Source organism: Podarcis erhardii, assembly GCF_964252035.2.
Source record: "Podarcis erhardii genome assembly, chromosome: 4".
NCBI lineage: Eukaryota > Metazoa > Chordata > Lepidosauria > Squamata > Lacertidae > Podarcis > Podarcis erhardii.
This window is the reverse complement of record NC_138508.1, coordinates 99,631,342-99,650,498: the sequence shown is the minus strand read 5'-3', so window position 1 is coordinate 99,650,498 and position 19,157 is coordinate 99,631,342. Positions and strand designations below refer to the sequence as shown.

The window sequence follows — 19,157 nt, the reverse complement described above, 5'->3', positions numbered from 1 at the left end:
CGCTGGTGCCTTGCTCTGACAATCTGGATCCAGTTTGCCTCGGATTAGATTGTGGTGACTATTTTCTGTATCAAACATGCTCATGCTGCGCCTCAAACACGAGGGCCAATCCATTTCCTCAGGAAGTTGCTGCAGACTGAGAAAGTGGGGCATCTAAATTCCTTACCAAACGCTTTCATCCGTTAGCTCACAAATTGTGAATAAATATCTGAAGGAGGAATGCCTAATGCAAGTGTTAACTAAGGCTAATTTGTTGAAACCACAGAGTAAGTTGCACAAGGAGTAGAACTGGCATCGCTGGGCACCCAAAGAGCCTTGCCATTCTTAGCTGAGCAACTGCTCTCTCTCTCTCTCTCTCTCTCTCTCTCTCTCTCTCTGGATCCTCCTAGATGTGACTTCTTCTTCCTCCTCCTTGCTATCACTGCCTCTTCACCTGCCCTCTCCAAGTGTGGAAATAGTGGCAAGAGAGCTACCAGTTGCCTGTTGCTGTCCCTCTGGTCAGCTGCTGCCATATTGGTGCCAGAGGAAAAGGACAAGTCAATGGGCAGCGGTGGCATGGCATCACTCAGAGAAAGGGGCAGGGGAAAAAGAAGGGCCTCCTTGGACACACACACCCCAACCTAAAACTGACAATAAACGACTCTTTGCTTGACCCAGTCAGGAATAATTTGTATTTAGTGAACTTTGCCATTTGTTTGTTTGTTTTGTGTGACCAAACTCACACAAAATAAAATGTTTTAGCACCTAAGTTTGGTGTGCTTTATCTACTTTTTTGGACCGGCTTACTAATGATTACCAGATACTTTCTGCCCTTGATTGCGTTCTGATTCCTCCTGATTTTCTGAATGAATATATATATATATATATATATATATATATATATATATATATATGTTCTATAGCTACTTGGCTCTACCATCTTTCAATTTCCAACCCTGTTAAATATGACATTAGAGTGAAATTATGTGGTTGCTGGACATACAAATAGGTATGAGATGAAGGTAGGGATTGGTGACATTTTCCTTGTCATCTTTCTGGTATGGTTGAGAGGAACAACACGAGAAAAGGGTTACTTATGTATGCTGCTTGCAATTGCTAACTCATCTCGATGTTTTCCTGAAGCTGGGAAGGGATGCTTTCCTGAGACAATAGAAATGATTGTTAGTGAATATAAAGCAAAGTTATGAGGCGAAATTTTGCGAGTCGGGACCTGGAACGTCAGGCTAATGAAACAATCTCATCTAGCTGGACTAATTTTGTTTGTTTTCAAATTTCAAGCAAGCCCTGCCATTGTGAAAGTACAGCAGCTTCACATGTTAAATGTTCCTCCCCATATGAAAAAAACACAGCTGTGACAAGCCTACCACTCTTCATGCATATGATTTGCAACCAATCTTTTCTGTTAAGACTGCCATCTGCCTTACTAAAGGGCAGATATGTGGGCAAACCCTATGCTGAACGAGTCTGCCCATGTGGTCTGAAAGAGGTGGAAACGGCTTCACATGTGTTGCTACACTGCGACCTCTATGGGGATATCAGGTCACTGTTTATTTCCCCTATCGTTCAGAAATTTCCAGGTCGATCTGAATCTCAGCGGCTGAAAATCCTACTAGGAGACAAAAACCCAGAAGTAACACTGAAAGTGGCCAAATTTTCTGCGGCTGCGATCAAGCGGAGGGCATTAGCTGTAAAAAAGTAAAAGACTTGACCCCCGGACAAGCCCACTCTTTTTTAAGTTTACACATATATTGCAGCGTGTGTGTGTGTGTGTGTGTGTGTGTGTGTGTGTGCATATGTGCATTGCTTTTATGTATAATTTTTTTAAATTGACACCATTACTCCCCTTGTAAACTACCGTTGTTTTTTGTTTTTCTTCTGGTCTATGACCGTAATAAATTACTTTCAGTACTTTTCTGTTAAGAGTGATAAAAGGCAAGTATTCACATGGCATTGCTCTGCTACATCAGGGAACTTTTTATCCAAATGGATAAAATATCTAAATGAGCAGGAGGAGTGTTAACACTCTTACAGAAATGTTTGAATATAAACTTAATCATATTTTGACTATATCCCTCTCTGAAAACAGCAACACAAAAGCAAGACCCATCTTATTCACTTAACATATATGTTGAGACTGCAGGTCTTTTTAAATGTTTTAAATGTTTTCAGTTTAAGTGAGGAAGTGCATTAAGATTTTAAAAGTTTCTAAGTATCTTGCAGAACTTGATGGGTATTTGACAGAGAGAGAGAGAGAGGAACAAGAAAGTGGGTTAGAGAAAAAAAAAATCTTCCACACTCTTGTAGTTATGGAAATAACATGTTTTGTTCCATCAATGTGTGCACTTTACATTATTCAGCACAAAGCTTTGTAAAATAAGAATCCTGGGAATATCACAATATAAAGGGGGAAAAGGTACAAATAACAGCTTCATAAACTGAGAAATGTACATAAATAAATCATGCAGATGGGGGCAGTTTGCTTAGCTGGCAAGAAACAAAATATGGAAAATCTGCTTGTTAAACAATAACCACAGAGTGTGCTTTTATGATGTGTTTTTTTCCTCTTCACCACAGTAATTCATATTAGAGGTAGAAGCGGTTGCATGTTAAATAAAATCATTCAGCATTGTTCTCACATTGCAAAGAGCTGACTTATGTTGTTTTAAGATGCCTCCCATTAGAAAGTAAATATTTGTCTGATGTTACACATTTCACAAAATTTAATAAAGATGAACTGTAAATAAAGTCACAGGCAGATTTCAGACAGTTTTATTAGCAGATTGTTGAAAAGGAGGAGGGGAAAAAAAGAGAAAAATTAAATACAATACCAGTAAACGTGGTTCTCACATTGAAACCAGGCTCAAATAACTAGGCTACCATAGAAAAATTTTCCAATTCTTGCATTATGATGTAAAAACAGATTTTTGTACAGATTTTGTACAACAAAATTCATAATAATTTTTTTTCTCATTTTTAGAAAACTTTAAATATATAGATAAAAATAGACAATTTTCATAGGTCCTACATGAAGATGAGAATGTTCTGTTCCAAGGGCTTGCATAGAGCGCAAAGGTGGTTATAATATAGAACAACTAGACATTAATATCTCTTAAGATTACAAAAAAGCATTTAAACAATAACATGAACACAACATTTCTTCATAATCTAGGTAAAAGGAAAAACCTTTGTGTGTAACTAAAGAGGGGCAAAAGGAACCCAAATTCATCATACGGTAGCATTTAACGAACTGTAATATTTACACTTGTTTTTAGTAAGATATACTTCTTTTCCTCATTATCCTTAGCATTTGCTTTATGTAGGTACCAAACCAAACGATGATGCATACCCAAAGAGTCTGGACAGTATACACTTTATGAACGATTAAGCATACTTACAGGTGGCTCTCTGCAAGGAGCAGGAGCAATGATAGAGATGCTACAGATTTCATTTGTAGATTTTTTTTAAATTAACAAAAAACACCCCTCTTTTCTCTCATATAAATAATTTAACAGTTTGCCACAAAGTCCATCTAATGACAGCTGTTAACCCTTTACAGACTGCACTTCGGGGGGGGGGAGAACCACTGTAGTCTTTTTATTAACATGTCCATTGTGAAGTATCCTGTAACAATGTTTGAATGACAAAATGGTCCCTAATGCCTCTTTTAATTCCATGGGGTGAAATGGTTTTATTTCTCGATGTAAAATCACGAGAGACCAAAAACAGGCCACAAAAAAACCCATTCCGAAACACTATTACCAGGGCAAAATAAGAATTTAAAAACCACCAAAACCAGAATTATTTGAATTTGGACAGCGGTGTTGTTTTGACAGTCAGCATTACTTCAGGTGAGACATTGTACACATCAGTGGTTCCGATTACGTTTTTATATAAAACGTATGCATATAAACATTGAAGAGGAAGAATGTGAGCGTGAAGGGTGGCTGTTAGTCAACAAAGCAGTCTTTAAAGGGGTAACTTGGAGTAAAGAAGATAATTTAGGATGTAATAAGCACTGTGTCACAGCTTGCTTCCAGTTATGAGCACAAAGGTGGAGAACAGATATCATAGCATTTATAAAGACAGTAAAAATAACACGCAGCCAGCCTTGCTTAAGACAAGGCAGGCAGGAAGGACAAAAGACTTCAACTTTATCACTTAGCTCTACGTGGTATTGGACTGATAACATCAAGTGTCTGTTTAGCCTCTGAGGTTTCCCCCTCCCCAGCAAATTTGACGTAATATGACATTAACATACAAAAATATTTCTGGCGGGTTGACTTGCTCGAGCCACAATTTACTCTTAAAAGTGCTGCCTCACAGCACTGACCAATATACAAATAAAAGTGGCTGACATCCCCAGATCCCGTTCGTTAATACTGTGACTTCAGGACAAATATTTACATGCCTGCATGCGTTAAAATCAGAAAGGTGTCGTTTGGACCAACAGGGTGACAAAAACATATTATCTAAAATTGTTGTTTTCCTAAAATCTAGTATTCTACGGCATACATAATACCTTCTGTGTGTGGTTTGTGATTATATAACTGTACATTTGACCAACAGTTTCAATAAGAAGCAACATCTTGTCACTCCCCCTCCCAAACTACTGCCAGGTTAGAATCAGAAATTATAACAGATCTTTAATCTTTACTTAGAGAGACTATTGCAAACAGTAAAAATTACTTTGTTTACATTCTGTACTTCTTTTTTCCACCCAAGATAAAATTGTTTTGACTTCTTGTAATGTGTTGGTCTTTTGAAAAGGATATTGGGGAAATAGGTCTTTAAATGAAACAATACTCTGTCCTAGAATCGAAGGGGGTGGTGTTGGTGTAACTCTTTTGTTTGTCTGTTCCTAGTTTATGTTTTTCGGAATTTTCTTATGCCTCTTTTGGAAAGATTCGCTTCTATACTGTCTTGCTGGTTTACATAATAGTCTTTTAAAAGTGGGCACTGTGGAAGTTTTGTTTGATGTGCTCAAAGAATCGGAGGAGAGTCGAGGTCCTACTCTGGCCGTTCTGTACAAGGAAGTGTCCATAGGCAAATTTCTTGTTAGCTGGCTGTTGAAGAAGTGTGCTACATAAGTTGTAGAAACATTCTCTGCAACACAGGGAGAAGTCCCAGGAAACCCACGGAAGATGCCCTTTTGAAAAGTTATAAAACCTCTGCACACGGATACACGAAGTGGCCAAGTTGCCTGAAAAGCACCTTTGTTTTTGCAGAACTTGCAAACTGGCAAATGTCTCGCTGCAGAGTTCTTTAAACTGTAGCACACAGGTCTTCTGCTGGATATGTTCAGTACATGACAGTAGTTTTCAAATAAAGTCTTCCATCTAAAATATAAATAATACAAAAAAAGGTTAAAGTGCTTTGAACATTGCTCTCTGAAAGCATATTTCACCTTGTAATGCTGATAACATTTCCTGCTAAGCAACTTCAAGTCTGGCGGTATCTCCTCAAAACTTCTCCAGTCTGACTGCTACAACGCTTTCTAAGTGACTGAAGTTGTAAAAGAGGCTGCGTTCATATAACTATTATAACACTGGGAGAAACTACGGGGCCTCCTGTGGATTTTGTTTAACATTTAACTGTGCTAAAGGAAATTACTTTGCTATGGCAGGAGCAAATACTATTCATAGGCCCTACGTGCTCTTACCAAAAAATACAGATCATGATGCAGGAGAAGTTCTGAAGGACAAAAGACAATGAGGACTGGGTGACAAGTGAGGGAAAGGGAGGATGAGCTAGTCTGGTCTGTCCCACCCAGTCTTACTAATCAGGGGTGGTACCTAATAGTACACTCTTCCCCGTGGTGAATACAGTGAACCAGCCAGAGCTTTATTCCTAATAATCAGGCTAGTAGCCCACTCAGAGGAGTGGAATCACTGGATACAACCAAGGAAGAAGCAGACTGTCAGGGTGCTACTGCCGAGTTGAAAGATGCTTTTCTTGTACCTGCAGCTCCCTGTCCATGGAGATGCTAGCTTATGGCCATTATTTGGATTTTAGGTGTATTGTTCAATGTACATACAACAAAATGCCCATGTCCACTTGTAGATGTGAATACAGAACGTCAGGAAAGAACAAAATATTCAATAGATTCCATGATTCTAGAATTTTTGCTCTCTATGTTAATTGTCATTAATATATATATATTCTTCTCCACCTTTGGCTTTCAAATACAAAAGGGATATTTATGAAGTATGGAACATGAGAGGACCACCATGCAAGAAATCAGCACTGAGATTGTAATAGTTTTAACTCAGCCCCCCCCCCCATTTCCCCCCTCCTAGGAGAAAGTTAACCTGATTCAGAAGCACAAAGAATTGCATTGTGGGTTGAAGTTTTATGCCAGAAAAAGACAAAAAGCAGAGGAGCTGGTATCTCTCCCCAATTCTATGTGTCTTCTCTAGAGAAAGTAACCATTTCCTGGTAGATAAGGTTATGGAATCTGATTTAGGTGACTTGGATTTGCACCCAGCTCAGCCATTTGGATTGTCTGTTTTCATCGCATATATGCCACTTTTTCAACATTGTCTATTTTGGTGTACAAACCAGACTATAAATGTAACAGTAAACCAAGAAAGTCCCCCCCCCCTTTGAAGGACTTACACTCTGCTTCCAAACCAGGATGGACTGATTTAAATCAATGTGATTTAAGCCACCCCAAAACACGCTTAAATGATAGATTTAAAACATGTTTCTTGTGGGTATTTGATATATTTCCTAGCCAGTGATGCATATTTCTACATCTTAACTTACCACTGTAGCATCAAATCTACCTAGGAGGGTACAGGTTTCTCAATCTATAGAATAACTTTTTTATTAATTTTAGCAAATTTTATATGGTACATAGCTGATTTCATAGTTTTCTCTGTATGTATGTCAAAAGAAGGGCCCTGCCTATTCATAAATATCAATTACAGAACTGTGCTTGTTAAAAAGCACGTACAAATAAAGGAAGATACAACATCACCCAGGTAGGCGCCATGCAATAAATGATCATCCCAGGGATATACAGAAAACATATAAAAAATCTGATTGAACAGGGGGAGGGGGAAAATCATTTTTAAAAATAAAAGATCATCCGTTTTTACCTATTCCATTATGCATATACATATCCCTAACTGGATGAGAAATGGCATACACAAATTAATGTTGTGGTAAGAATCCCAGTAATCGAAGCCGTAATCCCACCAATAAATTGTAGAGAAAGAGCTGTGTAAGGATGGGTTGAGTCCTCCTTCCCCTTCCCTGCTAAACAGCTGATTGGTGTAATACTGACTTATGTTTGATTAGAAAGTGCTCTTAGTGATACATTCAGGAGTCTGAGGTTGTGGCCCGATGCACCAATCCGCATCTGTAACTGCTGATGGATCCGTTTCACATTAACAAAACTATTAGACTGAAAATTCATAATCTCAGAATAGAGAGAGGTTTTAGCCAAAAAGTTGTGCATTTCTCCCCTGCCAGATACTGCTGGTGCTTTAATTTTAAAAAGCACTCCAAGATGTAAGGCTTTTGAAGTATTTTTTAAAAAACAGATTTCATTTCATTCAGCTTGTGGGAGGGAGGAATCCAAGCAAACAGAAGTTACGACGCCTCCTCGCCTATATTTTCAATGCATCCTTTTTCCTTACTGCTGCTGGCTTGTCTTAGCAATGCTTCCTATTGACATTGTCACAGACTGGATTTCTTGTCTGTCCTTCTCACTCCTTTTCCTCACCCACTTTCAGAGAAACAGGCCCTCCATCCATTTTGCTCCTTCATGTATTACTGCCACCCTCAACCATCTGAAAGGTCCTCTCAGCTCTCCAGCAGTGGCCTACCACCCTGGCTGCTTCTTCGGCTCACATTTTGACAAGCCCTATTGCCTTCATTTGTTCCTTCTGAGAAGGGATCTAAAACTGAAAACTGAAGCTGCAAAGCTTTTAGATAAACACTACGCTTCCCCAAATAAAGGGAAAATAAAGGGGCAAAAATATTTTCAAGGATCTGAGTGGGGGGAAATCCATAAACCTATCAAAGCTAGTCTGGGAAGAATTAAAACTGGAGGGGTTACATTGTTTGTTTAAAATATGAAGCTGAAAATAAAGGCTTTCTGGACCAGCTTTTGCTTTAGCAAGATATAATTCTCCCGCGTGAATAGAATAGAACAAAGCCGTTATTTACTGCTGCCCAGAAACAACTGTTGGAGACTGTATAGTATTTATCAGAATTTTGGTTATCTAGAATAGGTAAAAGCTAATGATTACAGGCATTGGCTTTAATTCCTGTACCTACGGGTTAAAGGTAGTCTACATTCAGTCCATTATGTTTTATTTATCTGTACTGGGTCTCAAGGAACTGTTTGTATCTTTTGTCAGGACAGAAGCTTCTAAATCTGCAGGAAGAGTGAGTATATTTTTCAAAGCCTGCTACGCGAGGCCTTTTCTACCATGAATGTCAAAGAGGGGGAAACAGCAGGGCACATTCTGAAAGACGGCGTTTGCCAATATTTATGTAGGACTGGTTTCCCTTCCCTTCCCAAAAAAGGCATATGCTTGCTACATAATCTAATGAGCATAGATCAGGCCTGCTCACCCTGTGACGGTTCAATATAGTCCACCAGCAATGCGAAGTCAGCCACTAGAGAGGACTGAAAAACTTGCTGTTTGGGTTATTTGCCTGAGACTACATGTAAATGGGTGAACTGTCAAGCAGCTAGCAGACCACGATGCATGTTTGGTTGGTGAGCTGCATCTCGTCACAAGTTGCTCAGGCCTGACACTGCGGGTAAATATCACTGTCAACTCGTTTATCTGTGAATCATAACATTAAAAGCATTTGCAATGGCAGCATGTCTGAACTCACTTTTTAAAAGCTGTAGGTAGAAATGAAAAAAGAGACTGCACATATTTTTGTAAACTTAAGAAAATAATAATAATAATAATAATAATAATAATAATAATAATAATAATAATAAAGCTTTATGTGAAGGTTTGATTCCAGCCTATGTTAAGACTCCTTCATAATATAAATATGTCCTGATTAATTTATTTGAATGGTGTGCTATAAAATATGTCCCATCTGCCACAAATCGGCCGCATTAATGATTAAGAGCTCAAATCCTTTGCTTTTCTCAGCCTCCCATCATCATCCATTTGCTTTGCTGCTGGGAGCATAACTTTCCCTTTCTGTGTGACGACAGTAGCAATTCACCAGTGGCATTTCACCATTGCCAGGTAAACAGTGCAAGCGTTGTGTGCGAGGGACTGATCTGGGTGGATAGGAACATGTTAGGGGGAGCTTGCATATTTCAGGATCAATGAAATGTCCCCATAGCTCTATTTACTTTGCTATTCCATTTTTAAAAAGTAATGTTATGCCTCTTTTAAATGTGCCTTTCCAAAGTGGTGTAAAAATAGAAATGAAAGAATAAAACAAATAATCCAAGTCAAGAACCACAGAGCAGCATAAAATAAATAAATAGTTGCTAAGATCAATTTGCTTGGGGCAATTAAAAAAGCATTGGGTCTTAGCCCTAAAGCTTGACAACCTGTGCACCAGGTAGCCAGCCCTGGTTTTGTTCAGTTGCTAGTCTATCGCAGCTAGGACTTCCACTGGATATATCAAAAGAACGGCCTTTGTCAGCTTTTTAGCATAGAAAATTGATGTGGAGGAGGAGGAGGAGGGACCTAACTTCAGAACCTTGCTCCTCATCGTCATCCTGATGTGCTGATGTGCCTGCAGTTAGTGGATGAATGTACAGCAACTCTTTACATGTCTAACTTTGCAAAGCATCCTTGCATCAAGGGAAGCCTGTATGTTTCCATGCAGATAGGTCTCCTTAGCTTCACTGGGCTGATGAAATATACATCAAATAAAATGGAATGTTTTTTCTCTGAATAAAAACAAACCTGCTCACGTACGTTAAAGGATGTAATCAATGTGCATTTCCTGTTAGGAAGAAACTCTTATTGAAAAACGGCAGCTATTTTGTTTCCTCAGAAGATTTTTCTTTTTTTTTGTAGGCACCTGTAATCTAATGAGGTTTGCCATTTTTCAAAGAACAGCTGTGCCCAAACGCACACAACCCCTTCATCCCAATGTTGATAAAAGCATCTCTGATCCACAGCTCAAGCAGTTTTAAATTATATAACTGCTGGGTTTATTTGTTTTAATAAGATAGGGCAAGTGTGAATCGCAGTGTAATCCTAACCTTCCATTCAACATGGTGTTTTAATAATTGAAGGGAAAGGAACAAGAACAATAAAAAGGAGACAAGGACAAACAAATGGGGGATGATTCATGCAATGTTTGATAAAGCAGAACTGGAAAATCCAAATAAAAGCAAGCGTCTTGCAACAGATGGAAGGGATCTTAGACAAACTGTAACCCTTATCCAAAACACTTACTAGGAAGTAGCTTATTAGGGTGTTTTAAAAACACACACACACAAAACTTGACCTCATATATCTTGTTTAAGATGTAAATGCTGTTACACAACGAATCCTTTGGGGACGTGTTTAAAGTGAAGTTGATACATATTCAGAAATTTTGAAATGGAAGAGATTATAACTGTGGAATTTCTAAACATTGTCTTCAACAATTTTTGCTTGACTGACTTCCTGGGAGTCAGAGAAGGTATTTTTCCAACCCTACAAAATTATCAGCTAGAAATACTAGGGACCGAACCTAGTTTATCCCCTACCTAGTGAGGGGCTAGGTAAAGATTGGGAGACCAGACAAAATAAACACACTGTAGATCTCTGGCCACAAAGCTGTATGTGAACAACAGACCTCATGTAATTAAGCTGCAAAAATAAATAATCAGATAGGGGTGCTAAATGAATGCAACAGCCTTAATATTTTGTAAAACAGAATATGCTGGAATCTTGCTGAAGATACTGTGCTGGGTACTCCTGGTGATAACTCTTTCCAGTGTCAGGCTGGGTCACAAATACGTTCTTCATATTTTAAAACAGGTTCTTGGACCATGGCTACCGGTTTTGAAGATGTGACAATATAAAAATAAGATAATTTTTTTGCTGCCTGGTGAACTCGGCTATCACTTGTTTTTATCTGTTTCAACAGAACAACAGCACTTCCCGGAAAATGAGAAACAAAAGAACTAGTTACTTACAATCACTGAACCTGAATTTCTAAAGCACTGCATTCCGGTCACCTCTATTAGGAGAAGAAGCAGGAGGGGTGGGGAAAGAGGAAAACAAGGGAAAAAATAAACAAATGTCGGAGTCAGACACACTAGACTAGGAAGTCATTGCTAATTATAATCTGCTTGTGATCCTTTTATCTCTTACTGGGCTCAATTTGCTTTGCAACCAGAAGTTGACCAATTGTACAGAAATTCCGCAAGAAGTGGGTTCATTTGGAATTGGTGGTAGTCATATTCCCAGTTAAAATACATATAGTTCCCAACGTGCAAACTGCATTCGTTGGGCAGAAGTGGCAATAGACCATTCTGGTATTGCTGAATGAATGTTGATTCAAAAGATAATTGTGATGGCAAGAAATGAATTTGTTGTCAGCAGAAAGGTGACAATTATGGCTTTATGCAAAGAAATAGTGAGAACAAAGTTGTTTCTTAGGTGAATGTGATAACTTTTTCCAATTGGGAGCGGAGAGGGAGATAACCTCAGTTGCTCCAGTGGAAGTCCTTGTGTGGACTTCTGCTAGCAGAACCCATTAGCTGGATCCAGCCCTCTGAAATTCGAGACCTAAAGGAAACACAAACTCCTATGTATATCTCAGGGAGTAAGTATTCGTAGCTGTATATAGTGGAGAGAATATCTTTCTTAGACTTTTTCTGCCTCGTTTGACACCAAAGAGCAAGAAATACGTGCAGAAACATAAATCTGCCAAACTTGACATAGAAACTTTAAGACGATTCCATTGCACCTTTTAGAACAACTATGGAAACTGATGTAGAACAGATCATAAGGATACATAGCTAATAGCAACACAGTGCATCTCCGATTAGATATTACAATGGGATACAGTAACGTGAAGCATTCTTCCCACAATAAAGTGATGGCTTGCGACCATGGTTACTATCTGCAATGCTTTTAATGTCCATCACTAGAGCTTGTAACATGAATGGAATTAACTTATGTCATGACTGGGCTTGCCATTTATTAGCTACAATTGCACATCTCTCTCTCCCCCTTCTCATCCAGTTTGCAATGAGGTAAAACAGATGCATCTCCAACACACATGCAAATGCATATGTTGTATATCTGCGTTACATTGCCAATTTCCCTGTCAGTACTTTGAACAGCGAAGGCTTTCCTCTCTTGTAGTCTGAAGGACCTTATGAGGAAGGGGGGAAATGAGATTGGAAAATGTCTGCCTGATGGCACACACTCTTGAGAGTCTTGTCCTCCCTGCTTTGAACTGCAAGGGAGCTTTCCATTTACGTATTTTCCAAACCATTTGCTTTATGCATTTATATACATATGCGCATAAGCAAATAGTTTAGAAAAATAATGCATTCACTTCAAATGGTAAGGGTAGTGGAAGAGGGAATGACCCCCCCCCCCATTGTTGATGTACATTCCTCCTTCCCTCAGCCTTCAGACTGATAACAATAAGGGCTAGATCTGGGAGGACTGTACAGTACATAGGCAAAGATTCTGAAAAAAGTTCCATCATTTTCCATCAACTGCTATTACACACACACACACACACACACACACAGCCAACAAAGGTATGATTTCTCTCACTGTGAGGAACATCCCTTTCTTGTCATTTGAAGAATCCTAGGGTAAGGAGGCTACGTGCTTCATGTCACCAATTTTTCCTCTAAAGAGAATATATAGCTGTAACCAACTTCAGGATAGTGTAGGAATTTGGAAATGGGCATAAGAAAATAACTACCACTGTTCCCTATCTTGCTTCACTTGTTAGTTTTAGCAGACTCTTAGTCTGCTAAGAGTTCATCCAATTTACAGCGTTATTGGTTCAATGATGTTGTTTGGGTATTTTCTTCTAAACTTTTACTATTTATTTTGATTTTAATGTTTATTTTGTGCTGCCCTGGGACCCTTGGTTGAAGACGACAAATTACCTTACATAAATAATCAAAACATTTACTCAGATGAAAGGTCCAGTATATTCTCTGGAGCTTACTCCCAGGAAAGTGTCCACAGCATACAAATTGCATTGCATATGCCATGTGCCCAGATGAAGCCAGAACTGTAATATCTACAATGACTCCAATGTCATATCTATAGAGCAGCCAAAAGACAACAGTATTGCTGAATACAATAAAAATAAAAATTAAGTATGAATTCTGGAAAAGACTTGTTGCACACTGTTGTTTCTAGTACAAAGGCATGTGATTGAAAAGCACACCTCTCTTAATGCAGAGAGTTATTTTGTTCTTGTTTGTTTGTGTTTTCCCACTGATTGTTTATAATAAGGGAAATAAAGAAGTCAAAACCTCAGGTGTCTCATATTCTAAGGCCAGTTTTGCTATCCCTTATATGATACCTTCCATCACAACCTATGCTATTATGCTATGGATGTTTTTCTATACTAGTTCCAATATAATATCTGATGGTGTTTCCTGCTTGGCAGGGGGTTGGACTCGATGGCCCCTTGTGGTCTCTTCCAACTCTATGATTCTATGATTCTAGGATGGCAAGAACATAACAGAAAAAAATGCTGAACAAACTGTATCCCTGTCAGTGAGAGCCAAGCTACCCAGTGTCTCAGAATGGAGGATAGGTTTTGCTCTCACAGAAGAGCATGTGATTTTTATCCTTCACTGCCGTAGCAAGGGAATGAGTGCTGTTATTAACTGCCGTGATGCTTATTTAGAGATGCTGTATGATATATGTAATAAGATTTGATGTTTTGTTGGTGGGTGTTGGTGGGTGATCTTAAATCCCCCCCCCCAAAAAAGAGAGAGAGATGCTGTATGATAATGTTATGAAATGGCAACCTGAATTTTGCAACATACATTTTAGTCGTGGCAATTTACCATCCTTAGAAAATGACACTCAGGTACTGGTGATTAACCAAAAGGATATTGGAAAATAAGGCCAAGTTTATCAGAAACCACAAAAGCTGTATTACTAGGAATGAGCTGGTGTTTTGAGAGATGAAGAAGGTGCCATGGTCTTTGGTCAGTGTGTTGTTGTAAAGGAAGCTGGTCTAGGTGAAGCCAGAGTAAGGTTGCACCAGATCCAAACTCCGTTCAGCTACAGGGCTGAGCCTCCCTATGCCTGGCAGAGGGAAAGCAAGACTTTAAAACAGTGTTTGAGTTATATTATTACCCTTTTTAATTTATGCTGGGTTTCCAGGTTAGGTGGCTTAGCTGAATGACTTAGGATCAAGCCTAAGACTCCTCTCCTCTGGTCCTGCGCCCCCCCCCCCCCGTTTCTTTTCAGGACTTAAAATCTGCTGGGCTCGGCTTAGCCAGCTCGGTCCTTTCTGAGATGGGATGGGGGAGATAAACTAACATACTTCCAGCTGGGGCATGTATGGGGGAGTTAAACTGACATAGCCCAGCTGTAGCAAGAAACTCCAGCCTGATCTGTAGATCTGCTGGATGCAAACTCGCTTATCCCTGTGGCCAAATGATTGCTCCTTCAATATCATTTAACTATAACTGGGCTAGTATTGCACTGATAGCTGAACCCAGGACTAGCTTACACTGATGCAAAAAAGATGCATTGACAATGGCCCAATTTGTTTATAAATGCAAACATTAAAAAGAAAAAAGAAAGCAAAAGGGGGAGGGGAGACCTCAGTGGTGCACATAAGACAATTTATTGCCTAACATGTTTAGAATATTTCAATTCTTCCTGTGGGCAGCTCTGATTTAGTCAAAATAATGATGTTGTGGGAAACAGTTTTGGTTTCTCTTTGAAACTACTTTAAATGCATTAGGCAATAAATTGTCTTCAGTGTAGCTTTTAATGTGTTCTTTCCTTTAGTTGCAGCTTAGCTGGGCCATAATATGACCAGGCTAGCCAACAGTTAGAATCTGAAGGTGAAATACCAATGATTAAACGACAGGCAGAAAATGCGTTAAAAACCTAAACTAAGCCTGGTATTGTATGCTAGCCCTGAGTACCTAGCACATCTGACACGTCAATAAATACAGAATCACTTCTATGACGATGTAAGTAAACAGAAATTCTATGATGAGTGATTTAAAGTATTTCAGGATTACTATAAACAACAACAAAAATTCAAGAATGCAGTCTGCTACAGCAATTCCTTTGGTACCTCCTCCTTTTGCTTGACAAGATATTGCTTCTGTGGCAAGTATCCATTTTTAGGGAGTGTAACTGCAATAATAATGTTATACATCTAATAAGTGTGAAGCATACAGAGCATAGGATTGTCCTCTAGGGTATTTCTGTTTTAAGGCCCATTTTAAGGTAGTTTTCAAGGAGTTCTTGCCATTGAAAACTGTTTATACAGTGCAATCTATGCATTCCTCAGAAGTACCGTACTTTTCCGTGTATAAGACTAGGTTGTTGGTTTTTTTTTACTAAAAAATAATGTTTAAAACAGGAGGGGTAGTCTTATACACGGGGGCAATCTCCCCCCATTTTCTTAATTTTGAACTTCCCAAAATAGGGGGCGTCTTATACACGGGGGCGTGTTATACATGGAAAAATATGGTAAGTCCCACTGAGTTCAATGGTATCTATTCCCAAGTAAGTGCATTGATAGGATCACAGGTTTAACAATTCAGACTTAGGTGGCAGGTAATCTGATGGCAAGACCTGCTGGGATGATGCAGCAGAGCTTCAGCTTAGCCAACTGGCTTGCAGCTCAGCTTTGCTAAATCAGGATTGCCGTACTTTTCCGTGTATAAGACACCCCCATGTACAGTGGTACCTCGGGTTACAAACTTAATTCGATCTGGAGGTCCGTTCTTAACCTGAAACTGTTCTTAACCTGAGGTACCACTTTAGCTAATAGGGCCTCCCACTGCCCCTGCGCGATTTCTGTTCTCATCCTGAAGCAAAGTTCTTAACCTGAGGTACTATTTCTGGGTTAGCGGAGTCTGTAACCTGAAGCGTCTGTAACCCGAGGTACCATTGTATAAGACGCCCCCTATTTTGGGGGACTCAAATTTAAGGAAATGGGGGGAGATGGCCCAGAGTTGTTGAGCTTTTGGGGTGGGGGGTTTGCTTAGGCTTAGGTTTGGGTTTAGAAGAAGAAGAGTTTGGATTTGATATCCCGCTTTATCACTACCCGTAGGAGTCTCAAAGCGGCTAACATTCTCCTTTCCCTTCCTCCCTCACAACACTCTGTGAAGTGAGGCTGAGAGACTTCAGAGAAGTGTGACTGGCCCAAGGTCACCCAGCAGCTGCATGTGGAGGAGCGGGGAAGCGAACCCGGTTCACCAGATTATGAGTCTACCACTGCTGCTAAATGGGGTAAGTTTATGCTAGTTTAATTGGCACCAATTTGGTTTACATCAGGTTCCTGTGCACTGGGCTGCTCCCTTTAACTCTTGCAAAACACTGAAAAGATGTCCACTGAATTTTAGTCTCCAGCCTCTGAGGAGCTGGTGCCCACCATTAACCTTCATCTGCAATAATAATAATCTAAACTGTAATGTATTTTCTTTGCTTCTTATGTTTGCTTGATTGACATGTTACACTTGTATCTGTACACCTGCATTTTTAATGTGTGCAGTGGGCCTGGCCCTGTGGCAAATATTGAGATTAGCGGGTGCAAGGGTTAGAGGAGAAAATGTGATAGATAAATAACAGAGATGCTTTTTAGTTTGTGGTAGTTCCTTTCTTTTACAATACCTGCAGCTATTTGTGCTTTGCTGTCCCTATCTTCATTTAATGACTCCACTTACTTAGAATCATAGAATCATAGAGTTGGAAGAGACCACAAGGGCCATCGAGTCCAACCCCCTGCCAAGCAGGAAACACCATCAGAGGACTCCTGACATATGGTTGTCAAGCCTCTGCTTAAAGACCTCCAAAGAAGGAGACTCCACCACACTCCTTGGCAGCAAATTCCACTGTCGAACAGCTCTCACTGTCAGGAAGTTCTTCCTAATGTTTAGGTGGAATCTTTTTTCTTGTAGTTTGGAACCATTGCTCTGTGTCCGCTTCTCTGGAGCAGCAGAAAACAACCTTTCTCCCTCCTCTATGTGACATCCTTTTATATATTTGAACATGGCTATCATATCACCCCTTAACCTCCTCTTCTCCAGGCTAAACATGCCCAGCTCCCTTAGCCATTCCTCATAAGGCATCGTTTCCAGGCCTTTGACCATTTTGGTTGCCCTCCTCTGGACACGTTCCAGTTTGTCAGTGTCCTTCTTGAACTGTGGTGCCCAGAACTGGACACAGTACTCCAGGTGAGGTCTGACCAGAGCAGAATACAGTGGCACTATTACTTCCCTTGATCTAGATGCAATACTCCTATTGATGCAGCCCAGAATTGCATTGGCTTTTTTAGCTGCCGCGTCACACTGTTGGCTCATGTCAAGTTTGTGGTCAACCAAGACTCCTAGATCCTTTTCACATGTACTGCTCTCAAGCCAGGTGTCACCCATCTTGTATTTGTGCCTCTCATTTTTTTTGCCCAAGTGCAATACTTTACATTTCTCCCTATTATAATTCATCTTGTTTGTTTTGGCCCAGTTCTCTAATCTGTCAAGGTCGTTTTGAAGTGTGATCCTGTCCTCGGGGGTGTTAGCCACCCCTCCCAGTTTGGTGTCATCTGCAAATTTGATCAGGATGCCCTTGAGTCCATCATCCAAGTCGTTGATAAAGATGTTGAATAAGACCGGGCCCAAGACAGAACCCTGTGGCACCCCACTAGTCACTCTTCTCCAGGATGAAGAGGAACCATTGATGAGCACCCTTTGGGTTCGGTCAGTCAGCCAGTTACAAATCCACTGAGTGGTAGCATAGTCAAGACCGCATTTTACCAGCTTCTTTACAAGAATATCATGGGGCACCTTGTCAAATGCCTTGCTGAAATCAAGGTAGGCTACATCCACTGCGTTCCCTTCATCTACCAGGCTTGTAATTCTGTCAAAAAACGAAATCAGGTTAGTCTGACATGACTTATTTTTCAGAAATCCATGCTGACTATTGGTGATCACAGTATTCCTTTCTAGGTGCTCACAGACTGTTTGCTTAATGATCTGCTCCAGAATCTTCCCTGGTATTGATGTCAGACTGACTGGGCGGTAATTATTTGGGTCCTCTCTTTTCCCCTTTTTGAAAATTTGCCCTCCTCCAGTCTGCCGGGACTTCGCCTGTTCTCCAGGAATTCTCAAAGATGACTGCAAGTGGTTCTGAGATCACATCTGCCAGTTCTTTTAATACTCTTGGATGCAGTTCATCTGGCCCTGGAGACTTGAATACATCTAAACTAGCCAAGTATTCTTGTACTATCTCCTTAGTTATTCTGGGCTGTGTTTCCTCTGCTGAATCATTTGTTCCAAATTCTTCAGGTCGGGCATTGTTTTCTTTATCGGAGAAGACTGAGGCAAAGAAGGCATTGAGGAGTTCAGCCCTTTCTGTGTCCCCTGTTTGCATTTCACCATCTTCTCCTCTGAGTGACCCCACTGTTTCTTTGTTCTTCCTTTTGCTACGAACATACCCATAAAAGCCTTTTCTGTTGCTTTTAACCTCTCTAGCAAGCCTGAGTTCATTCTGTGCTTTAGCTTTTCTGACTTTGTGTCTACACGTGCTGGCTATTTGTTTGAATTCCTCTTTGGTGGTTTCCCCCCTTTTCCATTTTTTGTACACATCCTTTTTTAATTTTAACTCAGTTAAAAGTTCTTTAGATAGCCACCCTGGCTTCTTTTGGCACCTTCCATGTTTCCGTCTCGTTGGTATTACCTGAAGTTGTGCTTTTACTATCTCCCTCTTAACAAACTCCCAGCCATCATGAACTCCCTTTCCTTTTAATATTACTGTCCATGGGATCTCACCCAGCACTTCCCTAAGTTTTATGAAGTCGGCTTTCTTAAAGTCAAGAAATTGAGTCCTAGTATGCTTGGTTGCTCCTTTTCGCTGTATAGTAAACTTCAGAAGAGCATGATCACTCGCGCCTAATGATCCTTCCACTTCTACCCCACTAACCAGGTCATCAACATTGGTTAGGACCAGATCTAAAATGGCTGTTCCTCTTGTTGCTTCTCCCAC

General features: G+C 40.0%; 1 protein-coding gene across 8 annotated transcripts in view; it reads right to left on the bottom strand.

Annotated features, from left to right (window-relative positions):
- Positions 1-2,753: 2,753 nt before the first annotated feature.
- Positions 2,754-19,157, bottom strand: part of DACH1 (dachshund family transcription factor 1) — a 355,617-nt gene continuing 339,213 nt past the window's right edge. For 5 of the 8 annotated variants that reach the window (XM_081858109.1, XM_081858105.1, XM_081858107.1 and 2 more), the window contains 2 exons: positions 11,129-11,172; positions 2,754-5,336 (listed from right to left, as the gene is read on the bottom strand). In XM_081858109.1, the coding sequence (XP_081714235.1) occupies positions 5,319-5,336; positions 11,129-11,172 (62 nt within the window). In that variant the 3' untranslated portion in view covers positions 2,754-5,318. The remainder of the gene's footprint in view (positions 5,337-11,128; positions 11,173-19,157) is intronic. The other 3 variants (XM_081858106.1, XM_081858108.1, XM_081858111.1) reach the window with 1 other exon arrangement.